The sequence below is a fragment of the Eumetopias jubatus genome, unplaced genomic scaffold (genome assembly GCF_037043125.1).
Source record: "Eumetopias jubatus isolate StellerSeaLion01/CBP00866 unplaced genomic scaffold, mEumJub1_p1.0 scaffold_14, whole genome shotgun sequence".
Taxonomy (NCBI): Eukaryota; Metazoa; Chordata; class Mammalia; order Carnivora; family Otariidae; genus Eumetopias; species Eumetopias jubatus.
Window position 1 is genome coordinate 39435967 of NW_028274820.1, and position 18831 is coordinate 39454797.

Sequence of the window (18831 nt, forward strand, 5' to 3'; positions counted from 1 at the left end):
AAATTTTTTTAATTCACTGTATGAAAACTCCACAATTTATTTATCTATTCTGTTGATGAACTTTTCTATCTGTTCTCATGCTGATAGACTTTTGGGTCTCCACTGCTCTGTGGATTTCCAGTGTTTTGCTATACAAACATTGTTCAATAAGCATGACTGTCCATGCCTTCAGTGGACGTTTGCAGATGTTTCTTTTGGGTATATGCCTAGAAGTGGGATACATAGGGTCATAGGGTACAGTGATACTCAGCTATGTAAAATATTGAATACTGTTTTCCAAAGTACTTATCCAACCCATATCCAACCTCAATGACTTTTACCAAGGGTAAAATTCTCATTGTGGTCTTAATTTGAGCATTTTTCATTACTGATGAGAGTGTCTTTACCTAATTGTCATTTATGTCTTCTCTTTAGTGAGATGTCTGTTCATGTCTTATTTCTGATTTTCATGTCTTATTATAGGAGTCCTTTTTTATATTTTATTTATTTTATTTTTTTAAAGATTTATTTATTTATTTATTTGAGAGAGAGAGAATGAGAGATAGAGAGCACAAGAGGGAAGAGGGTCGGAGGGAGAAGCAGACTCCCTGCCGAGCAGGGAGCCCGATGTGGGACTCGATCCCAGGACTCCAGGATCATGACCTGAGCCGAAGGCAGTCGTTTAACCAACTGAGCCACCCAGGCGCCCCTTTTTTATATTTTAGATACACATCATTAGTCAGCTATATATTTTTAAAATAACTTGTCCCAGTTTGTGGGTTGTCTATTTTTTTAATGGTTTATTTTGATGAACACCAGTTGACAAGTTTAACACAGTAAAATTTCTCAATCTCTCAAGTAAAAATATGTAGGTATTATTTAAGAAATGCTTCCCTACCCCAAACTCAGAAAAATATTTTTCAACATTTTCATATACTAACTTAAAATTTTGCTTTTCACGTTTAAATCCTTAAACTATCTAGACTTGAGTTTTATATTTCCTATGAAGTAAGAATCTAATTTTGTGTTTGCCATATGGCAAACCAATCCTCTGAGCACCATTCAATAGACATCCTTTTCCCCGATCATCTGCGGCACCATCTCTTCTGAAATACATCATTGTTCCTTATGTAGATGTACCTGTTTCTGGGCTCTCTATTCTATTAATTGATTAATTTGTCTATCTCTGTATCAATACAACCTTATGATAATTACCATAGATTTATAATAAATCTGGATATCTGGAAAGGAAAGAAAACTTTCCCCCTTTGTTTCTTCTTTAGGAGTATCTTGATTGTTCTTGGCCATTTATCATCTTTACAAATTTTAGAATTAGTTGACATTAGTTTCATGAAAAAAACCTATTGCAATTTTTATTGGAATTGCATTGAATCTATAGATCAGTTAGGGGGAAAGTGATGCCTTCATGATTTCGAGTATTCCTATCCCTGAATAGACGACCTTTTCACTTATATAATCTTAGTATCGATTAAGTTTTATAAATTTCTTCATACAAACTTTGCATACCTTCTGTTAGATTTATTCTAAGTACCTTACAATTTTTGTTGTTACTAAAAATGGTAACTTTTTAAAACATTTATTTTCTCAATACTTGTTTTTCATGTATAGAAATATAACCAAATTTTTTTTATATTGAGGCTATAACTTACTACTTGGCTTTCTTAAAATTTTAGTAGTCTGTAGACTCTTTATATCATTGACTGTTCTATTTCTTTCCTTAAATACTTACAGATTTAATATTTTTTACTTTACTGCACTGGCTAGGACTTCTAATATATTCTGTAATAGATGTGGTGGAGGGGTTCATTCTTGTTTTGCTCTTCAATTTAAATGGAATTCCTCTAGTGTTTTCCCATTTAAGAAATGACATTTTCTCTTATTTTGGGTAAATAACCTATATAATTTTACTGAATTTTTTAAAAAATTATTTTGACAATAACTCAAAATAACTTTCTTTATATCTCGATATATTTCCATATCTACATAGATATAGGTGTCTATACATTCTATTTATGTATCTATGTATTGTCTTAAGGAAACAGATTTATTCATAGAAATCACTGAAAAGTCGTGTTAATACAAACTTCAACTCAAAAGAAGAAACACCTTCTCTTGGCCAACATGGAAGCTCATATCCACAATCTATGGCTGATTAAAATCCTGGAGAAAAACTCAAAGCATGCAATCCCCTGAGAGTTTATACCACATAGAAAACATGCCACTCAGGACCTGTACAAGCTCCTGGAAATTCCATTAGTAGTTCCTATGCTGCTGCCCTGGTCACTACCACTAAATCTTTATGGAATTGATCAGTTAAATTAGAATCTAAGCTCCTGCAGGCATCAGGGCATAAAGGACTCTCCTGCCATTAACTGCCATTATAATTCTGATTTTGGTGGGTATAGTAGACCAGGAAACACTTCTACTAGATTTTATATCCATTTTCTTTTTTAAAACATATTAATTCCCATTAAAGCCTCAATGTCAGTATTTTGTTTTTATTATTGTTTTAATTTCTAATACCTTCCAGGTGTGATGTTAGGTACTAGGCTAGAATCTGATGAATTCTAATACCACCTCAAGAATAAGGGTCAAACCTATCAGCATGGCTTACAGAGCTCTCAAAGATCTACCCCTACCAACATCAACACCTCTGTTCCCATCATTTGCCCTCTGGGGTGTGTCATGCCTTCTAGTCACAATTAGAGTTCTCTGAGGTGATGTGGTTTTGTTCATACCTCCAAGATTTTGATGTGTTGTTTTGCTAACTAAGATAGCCTTCCTTCTCCTTGTAAAGTGAATTCCTATTTACCCTTTTACGACAGCATCAAACAGTACCTTCTGATTAGAATGGTTATGACGATGTTGGCTAACAATGGATTTCCATTCCAGTGCTTCAAAGACTGGACCAGAATCATGGCAGGACTCACCTCTTACTCATCTTTCTACCACCAGCAGTTATCATAATACTTAGCACACGGTAGGAGCTTATCAGAGTCTGTTTAAAGACTGTATTTCAATGAACATGAAAATTTGAAATCAATATATAAAGCAAATAAGTGTTTTAAGTTTGCATTTATCTTCTTAAATAGAATTCATATTATAATAATCTAGCTCTTTTATTTTTTTAAAGATTTTATTTATTTATTCATGAGAGACAGAGGGGGAGAGAGAGAGAGAGAAGCAGAGGGAGAAGCAGGCTCCCAAGGAGCAGGGAGCCCGATGCGGGACTCGATCCCAGGACCCTGGGATCATGACCTGAGCCAAAGGCAGACGCTTAACCATCTGAGCCACCCAGGCGCCCAACAATCTATCTCTTTTAAATTGCTTTAAATTTTTTTCCACTAATTTAGATTGCTCTTTTTTTATACATAAGAACTAAAACGGAGACCTCTGTAAATGAACAGAAAGGAATGGTACATTTCCAAATGTTATCTAATGTGTTCCTATGCATAAAATACTGAAAACCACTGTCATATAATTTTAATTTCAACATTTGAAACTCAAATTACAAAAAACCCGAAAACATAATTTTGCTCTTTCTAATTACATTACCTCAATTATTGTTGGCTTCCCCACATTTTCAGCTGTTGGAGACCCATATAGGACTCCATCACTATATGGTGTCCTTTGGATATATCGAAGCCATCCAGGTCGGTCTGGGTAACCCATTAAATTTGTGTTAAATGTTATAGGATCATTACTAATCTCTCCTAGATAAGAAGCACAGAGTTAAGACATAAAACAGTTATTTTCACACATGCTGCTTTCATAATTTCAATCAAAATATTTCTAAAATCTTTTTCTTACATTTGTAGCAAACTAAACACACACCAAAAAAAAAAAAAAAATTCCATCTGGGAATTCAGATTAGAGCCTCAAGTACAGAAAAAATCTTTTTGGTTATTTAGTTGCCTAGAAATCTCACGCAACAAAGAAAGCAGTCATACAATGTCTTTGGAAATTTTGTTTTCTTTCCTTTTTTTTTTTTTTTTGGTCACACAGGAGTGTGGAAGTTCTGCCAATGAGACAACTATCTTTCGGGAAAATTCCCTACTCATGCTGATGTAGTCATTCTCTCGAGAATTCTTTTCTTTCATAAAACTCTGGACACTATCGAACTAATCTCAAGGGATATCTCAAAATGATAAAAGTGTCATCAAAACAAAAATAATGTAATTTTAAAACTTTGGAGAATGAGTTGCTAAATCCAAAAGAACTATAACTAAGAATAATAATAACAACAGCATCATTTGTTAGAATGTGCCTGGCCTCTTCAGGCACAGTTTCACCTGATTTTCAGACACACCTATAAAGGGAACTAATATTAGCCCTAATTTTACTGATGGGATATGTAATTTTTCAAGTTAAGTACCTTCTCAAATGGTGAGATTAGAATTTAATCTCGGCTGATTCCAGAAACTATGCTCTTAACTACATATTTTCTTCCCAAACGTTGGAGCTACTGTTCAAAAATTCATTTATATAGTTTTGCAAACATAGAATGCCACATAAAAAAACATTTTTTAAATAACTGATGAAAGGATTACTTTTTCTTACTGCTGGTGAGAACATGGTTATTTTCTATGACTGTTTTCAGGTATGTTATTTATCATATAACCCACAAAAATAATATTTATATTAATTCTAATGCTCTAATTTTCAGAAAATTCCTTTTTTGTTACTTAAGTAGTTGTAATAATATATTTTTTCTTGCTATTCTTTCTATATCTTCATTAATCTGATGGCATTTATGATAATCCAACATAACATCATTTAAACCAATGGTGAATTAAATAAAGCACCACAATTGGTATTATTTTGAAGGAAAAATTAATCTCCATTATATTATTATGAAGTTAAAATTATCTCATACTGTAAAAGCTTTCTTGAGAATTCTTTCTTAATACCATATTTCATTCCCTTCTACAACACATGTTTGGTCTTCCAAAAATCAATGTACTATGTAAGAATCTAAGTCTTAATACAAAAAATCATAATTGTACAGCTATAATTATTTCTACATGAACATAGGTAGGTCATTTGTCAGACACACAAAACTCAACACTGGAAAACTAGAAATCTTTTTTAAAAAATTCAAAAATGAGTTATTTCCTTCTATAATTAAATTTCTAATCTTAAAATGGGAAATATCCTACAACAACCAATTTATCACACACACAGACCATTTCAAATAATGTTAGTAATATTTGATCATATATCATCTAAATTATGCACACTGAACAAAAAGAAAAATTAGTAAGTTAACCACTTTTTTTTTCCCACTGAGAACATACCAGGCTTGGGGTAAGGTGGAAATTCCCCCTTAAAATACTCTCTTTCCAAAACATGAACAAAGAGGACACCTGCGGACGGGTATACATTCCGATCAGAGTGCGCCTTCGAGAAAATAGTGTACACTGAAAACAAAGAGGAAAGATAAGAGATAGAGAGACAAATAATGAATTCACTTATGCTGTAAAGAAGTGTTTCACTTCTTTAGAAATTTCTGGGAAAACTAAAGCAACATGCAAGATATTGTTAAGAAGTTTGTTTTAAAGAGAAGTGATTTCAGGACAAAACATGGAACAACTCTTTCAACATGGTATGTTTAGAGATTTTCAAATATTATATAAACAAAATTAGGCACATTTAATAACTTAAATTGTTATTAAATAATGAAGACATCCATAATATTTTTTCAGTAATTTCTTTTTATGGGCATTATTACCAACAAAATATATCATGAGAACTGAATGACTACATAATTACTACAGTTTATTTTTTTTCCTTTTTTCAAAGTAAAGTATAAAGAGTAATTTTTAAATGGTAAGAATCTAAACCGTATTAACTATTTGCTAGACATAGCATATCAGACTATATAATGCCATCAGTATATATAAGGTGAATTTCATATACACTCATAAAAAATGCATTGGATACTTTTTCTGTATTATTTCTTGTATCTCTCCTCATATCTCTCCTTTATTCCATTTTACCCGATCCTGACATTTAATAAATCACACAATATAATCTATTCTACTATGCTGTATCCTAAATAAACAATAACAATCAGATAATAAAGTTCAGTGCAAATGATTTCTTTAAATGAAATGGGACAGATTTCATGATTTGCTGATTACTTAAGATACGTGATGTGAGTACACTAAATTGGCTAAATTGGTTTGATTAGTTCCCACCTATTGTTTTTCCTGTGATATCATCATCTCCACCAACACATTACTGCCATTACACTTGTCGCCTCTACAATCTCTTTTAGTTTTTCTATCTTCCTGATTGGCTAGTGGCTGTAATTTTTAAACAGATAAATCCAGTCCTTTTTTCTTAGTCACTGAAGGATTTGTAAATGTAGTAATTAACCTTGAGAACTTCAATGTTGCTCACCCTAGGCTCACAACTAACTAAAAGCCCTAGATAGCAAGATCATTGACAGCAAATTTTTCAGCATAAAAATAGGAACTCCCACAAAATGTTTCTTTATCTGTGAAAACTTGTCCCTACAGTTCTGTGGATGGCTGCCAAAAATGGAGAACTGAACTAAAATATTTGGCTTGTAGCTTCATGTATCCATAGCTTTGCTACTAAAACACAACTTCAAAGGCTATATAACAGACAGAAGGAAGCTGCAAGTTACGTTTAAACTAGGTATGTTGAGAGACTCCTCCTTTCCTGACTTGCTTTGCTAGTATTCCTCAGTAGTCTTTGCATGGCATTTAGAGTACCCAGCTTCTTGCCCCCAAGAACAATTTACTCACCTGTGGAAATGGTCCCATTCCAAAGAACAAGAATGAACAAATCACAGAAAAACAGTGAGGATGAGAATTTGCAATATCCTCCCCCCCCCCCCCACTGGACTCCACAATGTCCCCTGAGTGCTAGGTGCTGTGGAGAATGTGAAGACGAAGGAGACCCAGTCCCTTCCTTCCTCACCATCTGGCTTGGGAGACCAACGCCCACCTCACTAGGTATGATACCTGAGGTATAAACTTCTCTGGTAATACCTGGAAAGATGGCGAGGAGCAATGGAAGCTGGAAAAGATCTGGAAAAGATTTACGTAAGAAGTAGAATTCAACATGGCTCGTAAAATACCAGCAAGATTCTGAAACTCATAGATGGGGATTCGGGCATTTCAGTGGTGAAAACTTGTACAAGATACAATTGTGGAATACTGGGGGGGCCTTTCAAGGAAAAAAAATTAAGCCAGTGGTCCTGGAGTATAATTAAGGTAAAAGGAGAAAAACTGGTAAGAAGAGTCAAATTATGGAGATTTGTGAACCCCTACTGAGAAGTTACTTCATTCTATACCTAAAGGTATTTAAATTCCAGATCACAACCCTACATTCAAAGCACAGGAGTATTTTGAATAACCTAAAGGAATCTCTCCAGAGTTTATGTAGCTTATTCTTTCTAGAGATTAAAACACCTTGAAGTCCAGCACTAAATTTTATTTACCTTTGTTATTTGCTTGGCACCTAGAAGGTGTCTGCCATAGTTGAATAATTTTATCGATGCCTATTGAATGGATGAATACCTTCTAGTTAAAAAGCACTGTGGAGGTAAACACAGGTGTTATGTTTGTGGACTAAGTATATATATAATACTTCACTTAAATTTTCATTTTATAACTTGAATTAATTCTCACAGGTGTGTCGCAGTTGATGGGTTATCATCCTCCATTTACATTACAAACTCCTGACAGTCTCCCTTCGTTTTTGCTGCCATAAGGTAGTAAAAGCTAGCTTATAAAGCCAAAAGAAAGGTTGTTCATATGAAGCAATATTAAAATGATTCTGTTTTCTATATAGCACTTGCCAAGGCCTGAAGTGGAACCCTAATAGGGTACCTGCCACTGCCTATCCCCTCACTTCAAGGACTAGTATCACCTCACTTCAGGGACTAGTACAGAACATCTCAGTTTCTGGTTCATAAAAAACCTTTCTGTGATCTCCAGAGCCAAACCACAATTCACCATGGCCCTCATGGGTTTTAAGATGACATGCACATTTCCATATTCACATGTACTCAATTGCCTTTCTGCAAGCTGCTGAGCCGCATCCTTGCTGGTCAGTTACCTTGGCAACTCGACAGTAAAGACTGCTTCTCTATAAGTCTAGGACGCCATTCACTTTGAGAAAAACATGATATGGATGTATGGTACATTCATCATCGAGAAATGGAAAATGACTAAGCCCCTGTGTTTTGTTTGTGAAAATAATACTTCCTTTCTGTAGCATCAGTTTAAATTATGGGCACCCACACAACATTTTAGAGAAGCGCCCTTTACCTTTACCTTCCCCATTTGCTACTTAAAAAACAGATCGCTCTTCAACAGAGGCTATTTGGGCAGTATTTACACCTTGCTTCCTTTTGGAAACAACAAATGACACAGGATTCGAAGTTATAGGCTCTTGTTCTAAAAGCGAGCTATATAAATAATGCTGATATGGTCTGCACCAACAGCAACAACGGCTGCACTCCGGCTAACACGTGTTGCGCTCACATGTATCTAAGTAGTACTCACAAACAGAAAGCTTGAAGCATACTGTCTTCCTTAAAAGCAAATCCTGAAAATCAAATTTAAACTCTAAAAATGCACAGTACTAAAATCTAATAATCTCTGAAATATACACGTGTACAGTGTCATGCTAATCAAGCTGAGGTCACAGGGTCTGGTCTCTCTGTGTATCGCATGGCTTTGCAATTGTCTACAGCTGCAAATCCATTACCTCTGCAAACACATGCCACTGGATACAAATGAAACTGGAAACCAGTGTGTGGCTAAATCCCGTGCAAATCCATCACCATTAATGGGAAAAACAATTAAACCAAAAGTCCAACCCACAGGGAGTCAAAAACATCATCTTCAAACAGCAAGGGTAGCTAGATTTGCAAAGATTAAAAACTGAAGACAGGTAGTCATAAATAACAGATTTTTTTAAAGGAAAAATTACACATCTGAGAAGAGCAAAAGGGTGTATGGGCAAGTGGCCAGGGTAATTACATCACCCTCCCTAAACGCAGTTCAATGTCCTTCGTTACCATATCACCAAAAACTTCACAAAAACTGTTCTCTGTACATTTTAGTCATAAGGTACAGAAAAACTACAGGCCATTTCAACAATTATGTGATAGCAGAGAGCCAAGAATCAAGTAACAGACGGTGATGGCCATAGCAATAAAGTGGGACCTCATGCTAGCTAAATAGCATCCTGTCTCCCTTTATTAATAGTCCACTTGAAATTTTCTCCCTAAGGGAGCAACATCGTGATGAGCGTGTGCATTTGAGTGCTTATTTACAATGACTTAAAAACAAAAGCAAATTTGGATGTATTTAGTAAACATTAAATTTTGAAAGGATTATGGTAGTGCATTGCTAATGAATTTACGCATATAACTTCACAATTATCACAATGATTATTTTTAATGGCATACGCACGTGCACAGGCATGTACCAAGTCCCTTCTCTGCAAAAAAGTCCAGAGAACACTCACCAGACCTTTGCCTGCATCACCAAGAACGAGTACATGGTCATAAGATAAACTAGCTGCTGAGTGTGAGACCCTGCAAGTCCCAGCTAGATTTAAATCTCAAAGCTGTCTCTCCACAGAACTCTTTGAGAAGAAAGTCATAAAGTATTGTCAGTATTCACGTCCGGGTGGCCTTTGTTAGGTACCTATTATGTGTATCTCTCTCTCATAGATGCTTTATCAACAAATTAATCATTCTAAAAGGTCCATTTACACCATCACTTGCTAATGTTTAAGGTTTAAGATAGTAAATCCTCACTTTACCACAAACCCCCAAAGAAGGAAACATTTCAGAGAGCTGAGTTTTCTCAAGTACTGACTCAATCCTTTTTCATGATGGTAGAGGATCATCATTTGGCACACCAATAATTGCACTCTGCTCTATTATATAACGATGCCCTTACGGACCATTTGGTTGCCTAGTCATTTACTGATCACACACCTCTGCTAGCGGGTCCCAGTCTGCTAATGCTTTTTCAGGTTGTTTGTTTTATAGATTTTCTGTTTTCTCCTCTGTAGACAACTTGTCAGCTGTCATTTCTCATTGTTATCAGTATGTTTCCTATAGCAGCTTCTCTATCCCTTCTAATTTGCTGCTATTAATCTGCTGCAGGTTTAGAAACCAGACTACCAAATGAGGTGGCGTTGTGTGTTGAAGTAAGAACAAATTTGTTCTGTCTTAACGCACGCGGGGCTCTGCTAGATGTGAAAAACAGAAGCCTGCGTTTGCCACATCGATTTTGGCCACCCGAAGACCCTTCTGTGGCTTATTTCTTGGTCCTTAGCTGATGCGGTATACTTCTGAATAGATGATCTTGCTATAATTGGGACATAGCCATTACTTGGCAATGGCAGCGTAAACTCCATGTATTAAATGCATTCAGAAATAAATAAGTGTACCATAGAAAGTCTTAATTCAACCCATACATTATGTAAACATGAACTGTCAAATCAAAATGAATGGATTTAATGTGTTGTATAAAATAATTTCTTACATATTTGTTGTGTGGGAAATATACTGCATAATTTAAACAAAGAGATCTATTGATTAAGTGATCTATTACCCTTAGCAATAGCTAAGTCAGCCTAAGAATATTATAATGCACTATAATTAATAAGTAATTTATTAATAAGAAATTAAAGTCTATTTCTAAAAGCATTTCAATTTTGTTAATTTGCCTCTCATGTTCAGAGAGTTTTAAGAGATAAGCTATTCAACGGGAAGCATGACAAGGGTGCTTTAACTGAGTGCAAATTACTTAAATAAGATGATGCATATTTCTCAACTCTTCATAGTATTGCCTTGATAGTAAGTATTATCCAGAAAAAAAAAACTGGGGGTAAAAATGATGAAGATTTTTAAAGACGTTTAAGATGAAAGATAATGAACAGTCATTTATCTGGTATAGCTTTGAAAATAAACTTTTGCCTAAAGACTAAGACATTTCCATTCCTCAAAATCCTCTTTACATTAAGAATCCTTATGTTAATCCTAATGTTAAGGATGGGAATATTATTTTAAAAGAAAGTTACATTAAAAATATAATTGCTAAACTTATTTTACTACATGATCACCCCTGATAAGTCAGAAAAAAAATAAGACTTGTCTTACATTTTATAGCTTTAACAGCTAAAAGCCCTCTCTGAGGCTCGGAGCCCTGGTATCCATAGCACTCGGAGAAGCTGCTACCAATTAATCAGAACTGATTATAAGAGATGAATCTCATTTGCTATCTCTGAATTGAGAGAACTCATTTCAGGGTTTTCAGAGTCTGATGTATTTATGGTTTCCTTCCCAACCTATTTTTTAATGTGTTATTTCTATAGTCAAACTAAAATTTAATTATCAAACCAGATAATTGCTGTAGATAAATATTCTGAGGGACATCAGTATCCAGCCAGGCACACAACCTGTTTGGTTGTTTTTCCTCACCAAGATTTACCTGGTGTTTTATCAGTCCCGCTTTAAAAATCTTGGTTTTGAATCAGAAACTTTTCTCAGCTGTCTGCCCTTCACCTTTGAGTTTACTCAACATCAAAGTGCTGTAGGCCATTCATTTGGTGGTGGCCAGCAACCCTTTCTATTTTGCAGAGCACGCCTAGGCCATAGAATTCATCACAAGGAAGGCATTGCCTTTTTAAACTTCATTCCTCTAAGAGATAAGGGCACTGTTCTTTACATGAAGAGGACAAACCACGATTTGTGTCTTTTTCTACAAAAAGCAAAAAGATTCCCCCCCCTCCCAACCAAAGCCACTTACCGAAACTATTTTGTTAAACGTCTTGATTTTCCATATAATGATCACATGTTTTTGTTTTCTCCTGTTGTTTTTTTCTTAAATGTCAGCTGGAAAGTGGTTGCAAACCATTGTTAATTGGTGATCAATAAACTTAGTCTCATGAACGTTGCAGTTGAAAAGGGCTTTAGATGTCATCCTGTCTGAGCATGCCAAATATATTTCTCTAACTAAAGAGAGATCATAGCATTACTTCCTACTTGGATATGGCCTCAGCATTCTACTTAACCCAGAATTCCTGACAGATACTACCAATCAGAGTTGGCATGCACTTGCTCTCCTGGAGAGTTCAGTCCTTCATTTTATAGACAACAAAACTGAATCCAGAGAGACAAAACGATAGGTTCAAGCCTACAAGAATAGTAAGGGGAAAAGCCAGTGACTTGAACCCAGGAAGTCACGTACTTTGTTGATTTGAAAACATAAGGTAATACATTTGGTGGCTGTACATTATATTATTATGACTCGCTACGGCAAGCTAATTATGCTGCATAACACCTTCACTTTCTTAATTGTCTCTCTTGTTTGATGACAAACCAGAATTTGACCAGATAATCCAAGTTCATTCTTTATTTTGTGAAGTTATCGTAGTAACACCGCACAATTGGAAGAAGTGCTTTGACAATCACAATTTCAAGAAAGAAACAAACCTAAAGATTCTTTTGTTTAAAGAAAGAAACAAACCTGAAGTTTAAAAGGAGACATTTCAGCCAGCATAACCAGAGCCTAGAAGGAGAAACTCATCTCCCTGATAGACAGTCCTTTGAAGTCTTGGAACTTTGTGATTCTTCGTCCTGACTTTGCCACCCTTCAGAGGCAAAGAAGAGCATGTATTTTCAGTCCTAGGAGCACTTCATGTTCCTCTCCAACCACACAGAAAAAGAAGGCATCTAGAGAGATATTTCTATCTTCAAGCCTTGCCCATTCCTTGACTGTCAGTGAGCTAAAGAGGAGCTCCTCTAAGATGGCAGAAGAAAAGTCTAACAAATTATTCAGAGTACATAGTACTTCATTCCCAAGAAGGTCAAATTCAAGTTTAACATTTAAGTGGAAAATAAATAGGAAATCAGTACATGATTATTTTGACTTGCTCTTAGGAGGAAGTTTATTTTTTGTTTCTTAAGAAAAAAAGCAATGAAAGTCTGTCAGTAAACCTAAGGCTAACCCATTTTGGAAAATGAGTTGTCTTAAGTAAGAAAGGAGAATTTAAAAATATTTATCTAAGTGAAGTATATAAGTTAGTAATATGAAAGCTTATTCCTTTTTTATTTACATTATTCTGGGGTAAATTTTAAGTTTGTCTAACTCTACCCTAGGAAAAAGAAAAGGGACTCCATATTTAGAGGGCTCTTTATGATTTTTTTTAAGTATTGAATGTATATCAAGGTAGAATGATGCCAAATGTGTTGCTCTGGACTCTAACAAATTCCTCAAAATCCTATTTACGGAAGAGACACCATCCCACTGCTAAAATTTAGAACTGAACATTATTTTAAAAGAAAGTTATACAAAAAATACAATCACTAAACTTATTTTACTATATAAATGCTCTTACAATCTTTTGTGCTCTCTTGAAATTGCCAAAAAGAGATGCTTGGGACTCATGGTCAAGAACATCTCAAAGAACATTTGATATCTGCAGTAACACTTAAAATGGCCTTGCTACATCAGCAACTGGAAATAATTCTCTTTATACAATTAATGAAATGTATTATTCTCCCCATATTCTCTGTATATAGAACTAAAATGATAGGATTTAAATTGGATGAGGAGACCAAGAAGGGAGAAGAAGCTAAAGATGAGTTCAAAGAAACTGAGGATGTGGTACCTCAGTAGATTCAAGATATATTGATCACTTCTATTTTGAGAACTATGGTCATCACTCAGGTTCCAAGGAGAAAAATCAAATGGGGGTCCAATGGGAGCATGAAGTTTAAAAGAGGAAGAGACAAGTATCTCTTGAAGATTCTGGAGAAGGCTGTATGCAAAGGTCTTGGAATAGTACATTTCACTAAGAAAGCACCTGAGTAGGTGACTCAACAGCGTTTAAGAGCTTCTTATAGAACACCTTTTTAGCAAATCAAATGGAAACAGAGGAACATATTCAAAGATGACAGGAGTTCTAGAGATCAAAGTTAAAGAGAAGGAACTGAAGAAAAAAAAAAAAGATGACTGTAAATTTAGTGCAGAATGGTATGAAGTCCAAAGGGAAAGTTTTTGGTGATCTCATATGGGGCACCAGGAAATCAGGGCAGGTCCCAAATCCTCAGGAGATGACAGAGCATTATAACATTGCAGATGGCAACCTTGAGGACCACCTGGGGCCATAACTAGGAGGATTAGAACACAGGCAGAGTGGATGTGTCTAAGAAGCTGAGGGCCCTCAGCTTGATTAAGGAATCTACCAGACACAGGTGGTCATCAGGGGTAATTCCCTTGAAGAAACCAGGGAGAATCCCTTGAGAATATCTAAGGAGGGTGTGGGGAAAGGACTATGAGATGATGGGTTTAGGACCTAAAATAAATGCATTTAGTGCTTTTTAAAATAAATTTTTGTGATCCTCTCATGGAAAGTTATTGTTATAAAACTCTATGTTTTCTTATAGATATTAGCAATAAAAATTCCTTAGAAATGCAAAGGTGTTTGCGGGTTTGTTTCAAAAACAGCAGAGTAGAGGAGAATTGGAAGCCTCTGTCCTATTGTGAAACAGATCTGGAAGTGGGTGATTCCACCTAAGGAATCATTTGGTATGAACTGGAAAAAGCTAGTGATTCCCAACTTTAGGGCTGTATGTAGACAACGAGGTAAGCCAGGAATCACTTCTACAAGGTACCCAGGATTTGTTATATGGCGGTAAAGCTATTTTATCACCCAAAATGACTGTTCTTTTAAAAACATTTTTAAATTGTTGTTATTTTCATAGACACTTTGGTTGCCCCAAAGTTATGGAAACCAGGCTACATATCAACATGCATGACCACATATAGCCAAAATTTTGTGTGTGGGGGGGTGGGGGCTGGGGCAAGGGGCGGTGGGCAGAGAGGTCTTAAAGGCAAATAATCAAGAAATATTAACTAAAAGCTCATGATGAAAACTGACATTTTGAAAACTACTAATCTTTTGGTTATTAAGTAAGTCTTTTTCTCCCTGATGAAATGCATTATTTCAAAGGTCCTGGCATATTGCTAATGGACACATTTATGATAGGGAAGAAAAAATTTAGAAAAAATAATCAATCATCCAAGGGTCAGGTCACCTTTCCAACAGAAAATAAGTGCCATCTAATTATTTAATAGCAAAACATATCAATTTGGTTTTGCAACTAAACAATCTGTCAGGAAATCATCCACAATTAGCCAAAATATTTTATGACCATTTTTCTAAGGTTGTATAAATACTGTTTTTAAAATGATTTATGTTAAGCATGATTCTTAATGTTTTTCAATGTTATAAATAAATTGTTATAATGACCACACTGGAACAATTTTTATAAGTGGCAAGCTAGGGACTGGATAAGGGTCACAATAGGTTAAAAACAGGAATTATTTTTAGTTAAAAAAAAGGCAAAACTATGGCAAAGGAAAAAAACTTAGAAAATAATGGATTAAGAACATAAAGGATCAGAAGTTTTAGAAGATTAGAAAAACAAAACTGGAGTTTTTCAGACTGACTTATCAAAAAAAAAAAAAATCCACACATGACTAAAAAAGCAAAAGGAATACTGGAAGCGGACATTTAATTGACTCTCCAAAGGAGATTTAGATTTACCACCTAAACTCACCATCTTTCTTCCCACCAGTCATTTTTCTGCTGATAATAAAACTGTTGGCCTGTTTGGTCTTCCAGTTAACAGTTCCATTTATGCCATCAGCACAGCTTAATAAAAAAGCTTTTCAGAATAAAACAAATGCACAAAAAATGAAATTAATGTCAAATTAAAATGACTATTCCAGGTCACCTACTATTAACGGAGATTAGATTCCTTCTAGCCCAACTAGCTGTTTAATTCCACTTAATAAATATTTGTTGCATGTCAGTACAAGGCATATGTGGGGATACAGGGTAAACAAGACACAGGAACTACACCCCAACAAGTTTACAATCTACAAGGATTGATAATTCATGTACCCAAATATGTATGAAATATATATATACATAAACATACATAATAATTACACATGCACACAGTGGTAGAAAACATAAGTACTACAAAACCCTGAGGGGCGAAGCCATTATCCCTGGCTAGGGATGTTGTCATAAGTTTAAGTATCATTTAAATTTCACAGTTGAGTTTTGGAAACATTACACTGGCAGAAATGAACATAATTGGGGTTGGGGCTAATAAGTAGGGAGTTATCTCTGGAACGTAGGGTAGCAGTCAGCCCATAAATTGAAAATAAAGGTGGGGCTAGTTATATGACATCATGGAGATAATACTGACAAAGTTTTCAAATTGCTGCATGTGGGTTAGTTAAAAAAGGGGAATCAGATGACTTTGAAGATTTGATCCAGAGTGACACAGAACAGTGATACATTAGGAATCCCCCCAAAAAAGGAGTCAGTTTCAGGAGAAAGATGATAAATTTCAGCCATATTAAATTCGGGGTACCACATGGATATCCAGGTAAAACCATCTAAGAGGAAGATGGAAATAGAACTCTGGTGCATAAAAGAACTTACTGGGGCTTCAGATACAGATTTGGACATTCATCCCCAGCGGAATGACGGTTGAAGCCAAACCCCAGTACAATTCTTTAAACAGACCATGCTCCCAGGTAACATGTACTAGGCACTCTCATATCCAAAGTGATCGGAGAAAATACACCTTCATGTTCTTGAGTCATTCATCTACCCTATTTCCCATCAACCAAACTACCACTCTTATGGCTTACTGCCCTATTTTTTATTCTTACCTGTCAGACATGGGATTTGGGTACCGTTTTCCTAACTATAACACTGGGTCTCCATCTCATTCTCCCTTCATCTAGCCATCTCAGGTATGTTCCCTCTGGGTTCAGCTCCGTCCCAGAATCCCCCAGGATATACCCCACAGTTTGGTCCTAGCTTCTGGAGCTGAAATATAGCAACTAGGAACACACACACACAAAAAAGTGGGAGGGACAGCAAAGGCAGAAGAACACGTTAATAAATACATTTATATAGCAAGCACAGAGAATGATTCAGCAAAGAAATCAGAGACAAGGCAGTCAGAGAGGTTGGACAACCAAGCCTGAAGTGTCACATATGTCAACAGAAGAGATATCAAGGAGGGTGGAATCCACACCCTCACATAAAGGTCAAAGAGAATGAGAGTTTAGAAAAGACTGCTAGATGTGTAAAGTGAGAAGTTACTGGTAACTCCTTGAAAGTGGAGTTCCAACAAAGGGATAAGAATAGAAGCCAAACCGCAAAAGGTCAAGATGTAGATGTAGCAAATACAGTTAATCTTTCGAGAACATTGGCCAGGATAGGGGAGCAAAGAGATGAAATGACACGCTAGATAGACTGAGATGTAGCAAGATGCAGAGAGGGCTGGTTATGTGAACGTGGGGAAAGAGATTTTGTTCAGAAGCTGAGGAAAACACAAGAGAGAAGCAGACGGAGGATAAAGAAAGGAGCAAAACCGATGAGATGCAATGCAAGAGAAACCAGAATGGGTGAGACCAGCATACACAAGCAAAGAAAACACCTCATGATTCAGAAAGTAAGGACAAGTGAAGACAAACACTGGTAGGGGCACAGGAAACTTCGTGTTGAAAGGGCTCCTCACCTTAGTAAATCAGAGATGAAATGTATATTCTTTTTTAAACTGAATTTTGAAGAAAATTCTGAGCTTAAAATTAGGAGAAATATCAAGTTCCCTTCCAAAATAAAAAAAAAGAATACAATTCAAAACCCAAGTTATTAAAAACCAACAAACAAGCAAACAAAACCTCAGGTGATCATTTCAGTGATAACCCGTGAGTGGAAATCAAAGGCTCTAGCATCCCAAGCAAATAAATGACTTGGTTGGTGTGTAATTTTTTAAAATATGTAAACTTAAGTGTACTAATTTTATATATACTAAAAGATCAATCTTCTGGATGATTCACCTAATAAATGGTTGATTTGCTTAACAACTGAAATTAGGTCCTTTTAAATCTAGATGAAAAATACTGTCATCACTTTCTAAATAATTTACGCTAAAATAGGATGAAAAATGTTCATAGTAGTCTGCTGTGGCAAAATACCCCACTCCCTGTGTTCTCCTGATCACTGGGTTCCAAAGGCAACACATAAGAATCACTTGTACCTCTCTAAAAATACATATTCACACCCTCAAAAATTCATCACAAAAAAAATTTTAAAAACACATATTCACGACTCCACTGTGGAGAGTTTAGGTTACACAATTTCATCAGGCAATTCTCATATACAAATATGAACTCTAGAAGACTGAGAGGATAACTACAGAACCCAAGGGTAGATAGGATGTTCAACTGAGTCATAGCATATGTGCCAAATGTAGGCTGACCTTAGAGATGAAAAACTCTCCCATGGATTGGGGAGTTATCATAAAGAAAGAATGGTTTGAGTATCCAGACAGCACCCCTTTTATTCCTTCCTTTATTCTAGCCCACTGGTTCTCAGACTATGTATGCATAAGAATCAGTATTTGGAGTTATACACACAAAACTACACATATTGTACTTTATGGGTGATTTAAAGAATTCACTAGGATAACAAGTCCGTGAGATATTTTTGTCTTACACTCTGTCACGTCCTTGCCAGGTGAGCTAGCATATCATTGCTCATAATTTCCAGGTCCTATGTAAGGGTAGACCAGTTGGTTTTTACAGGATTCAAAAGACAAATGTGATTGGTTTCCCAATCATTAAAAAATGGAAGCAGCGTAAGATATCCCACTGATATTGCTCTATTTTAAGGCCAGCATGGCTTTGAGCATATTCATTTTTTAAAAAGTTCATAGTGATCCATCTAAAG

The 18831-nt window shown here is 35.6% G+C and overlaps 1 protein-coding gene across 1 annotated transcript in view; it reads right to left on the minus strand.

Annotated features, from left to right (window-relative positions):
* Positions 1-18831, minus strand: part of SGCE (sarcoglycan epsilon) — a 66603-nt gene that overhangs the window by 35320 nt on the left and 12452 nt on the right. The window contains exons 2-3 of the mRNA XM_028119199.2: positions 5298-5420; positions 3556-3713 (exon numbers count right to left, since the gene is read on the minus strand). Coding sequence (XP_027975000.1) covers positions 3556-3713; positions 5298-5420 — 281 coding nt within the window. The remainder of the gene's footprint in view (positions 1-3555; positions 3714-5297; positions 5421-18831) is intronic.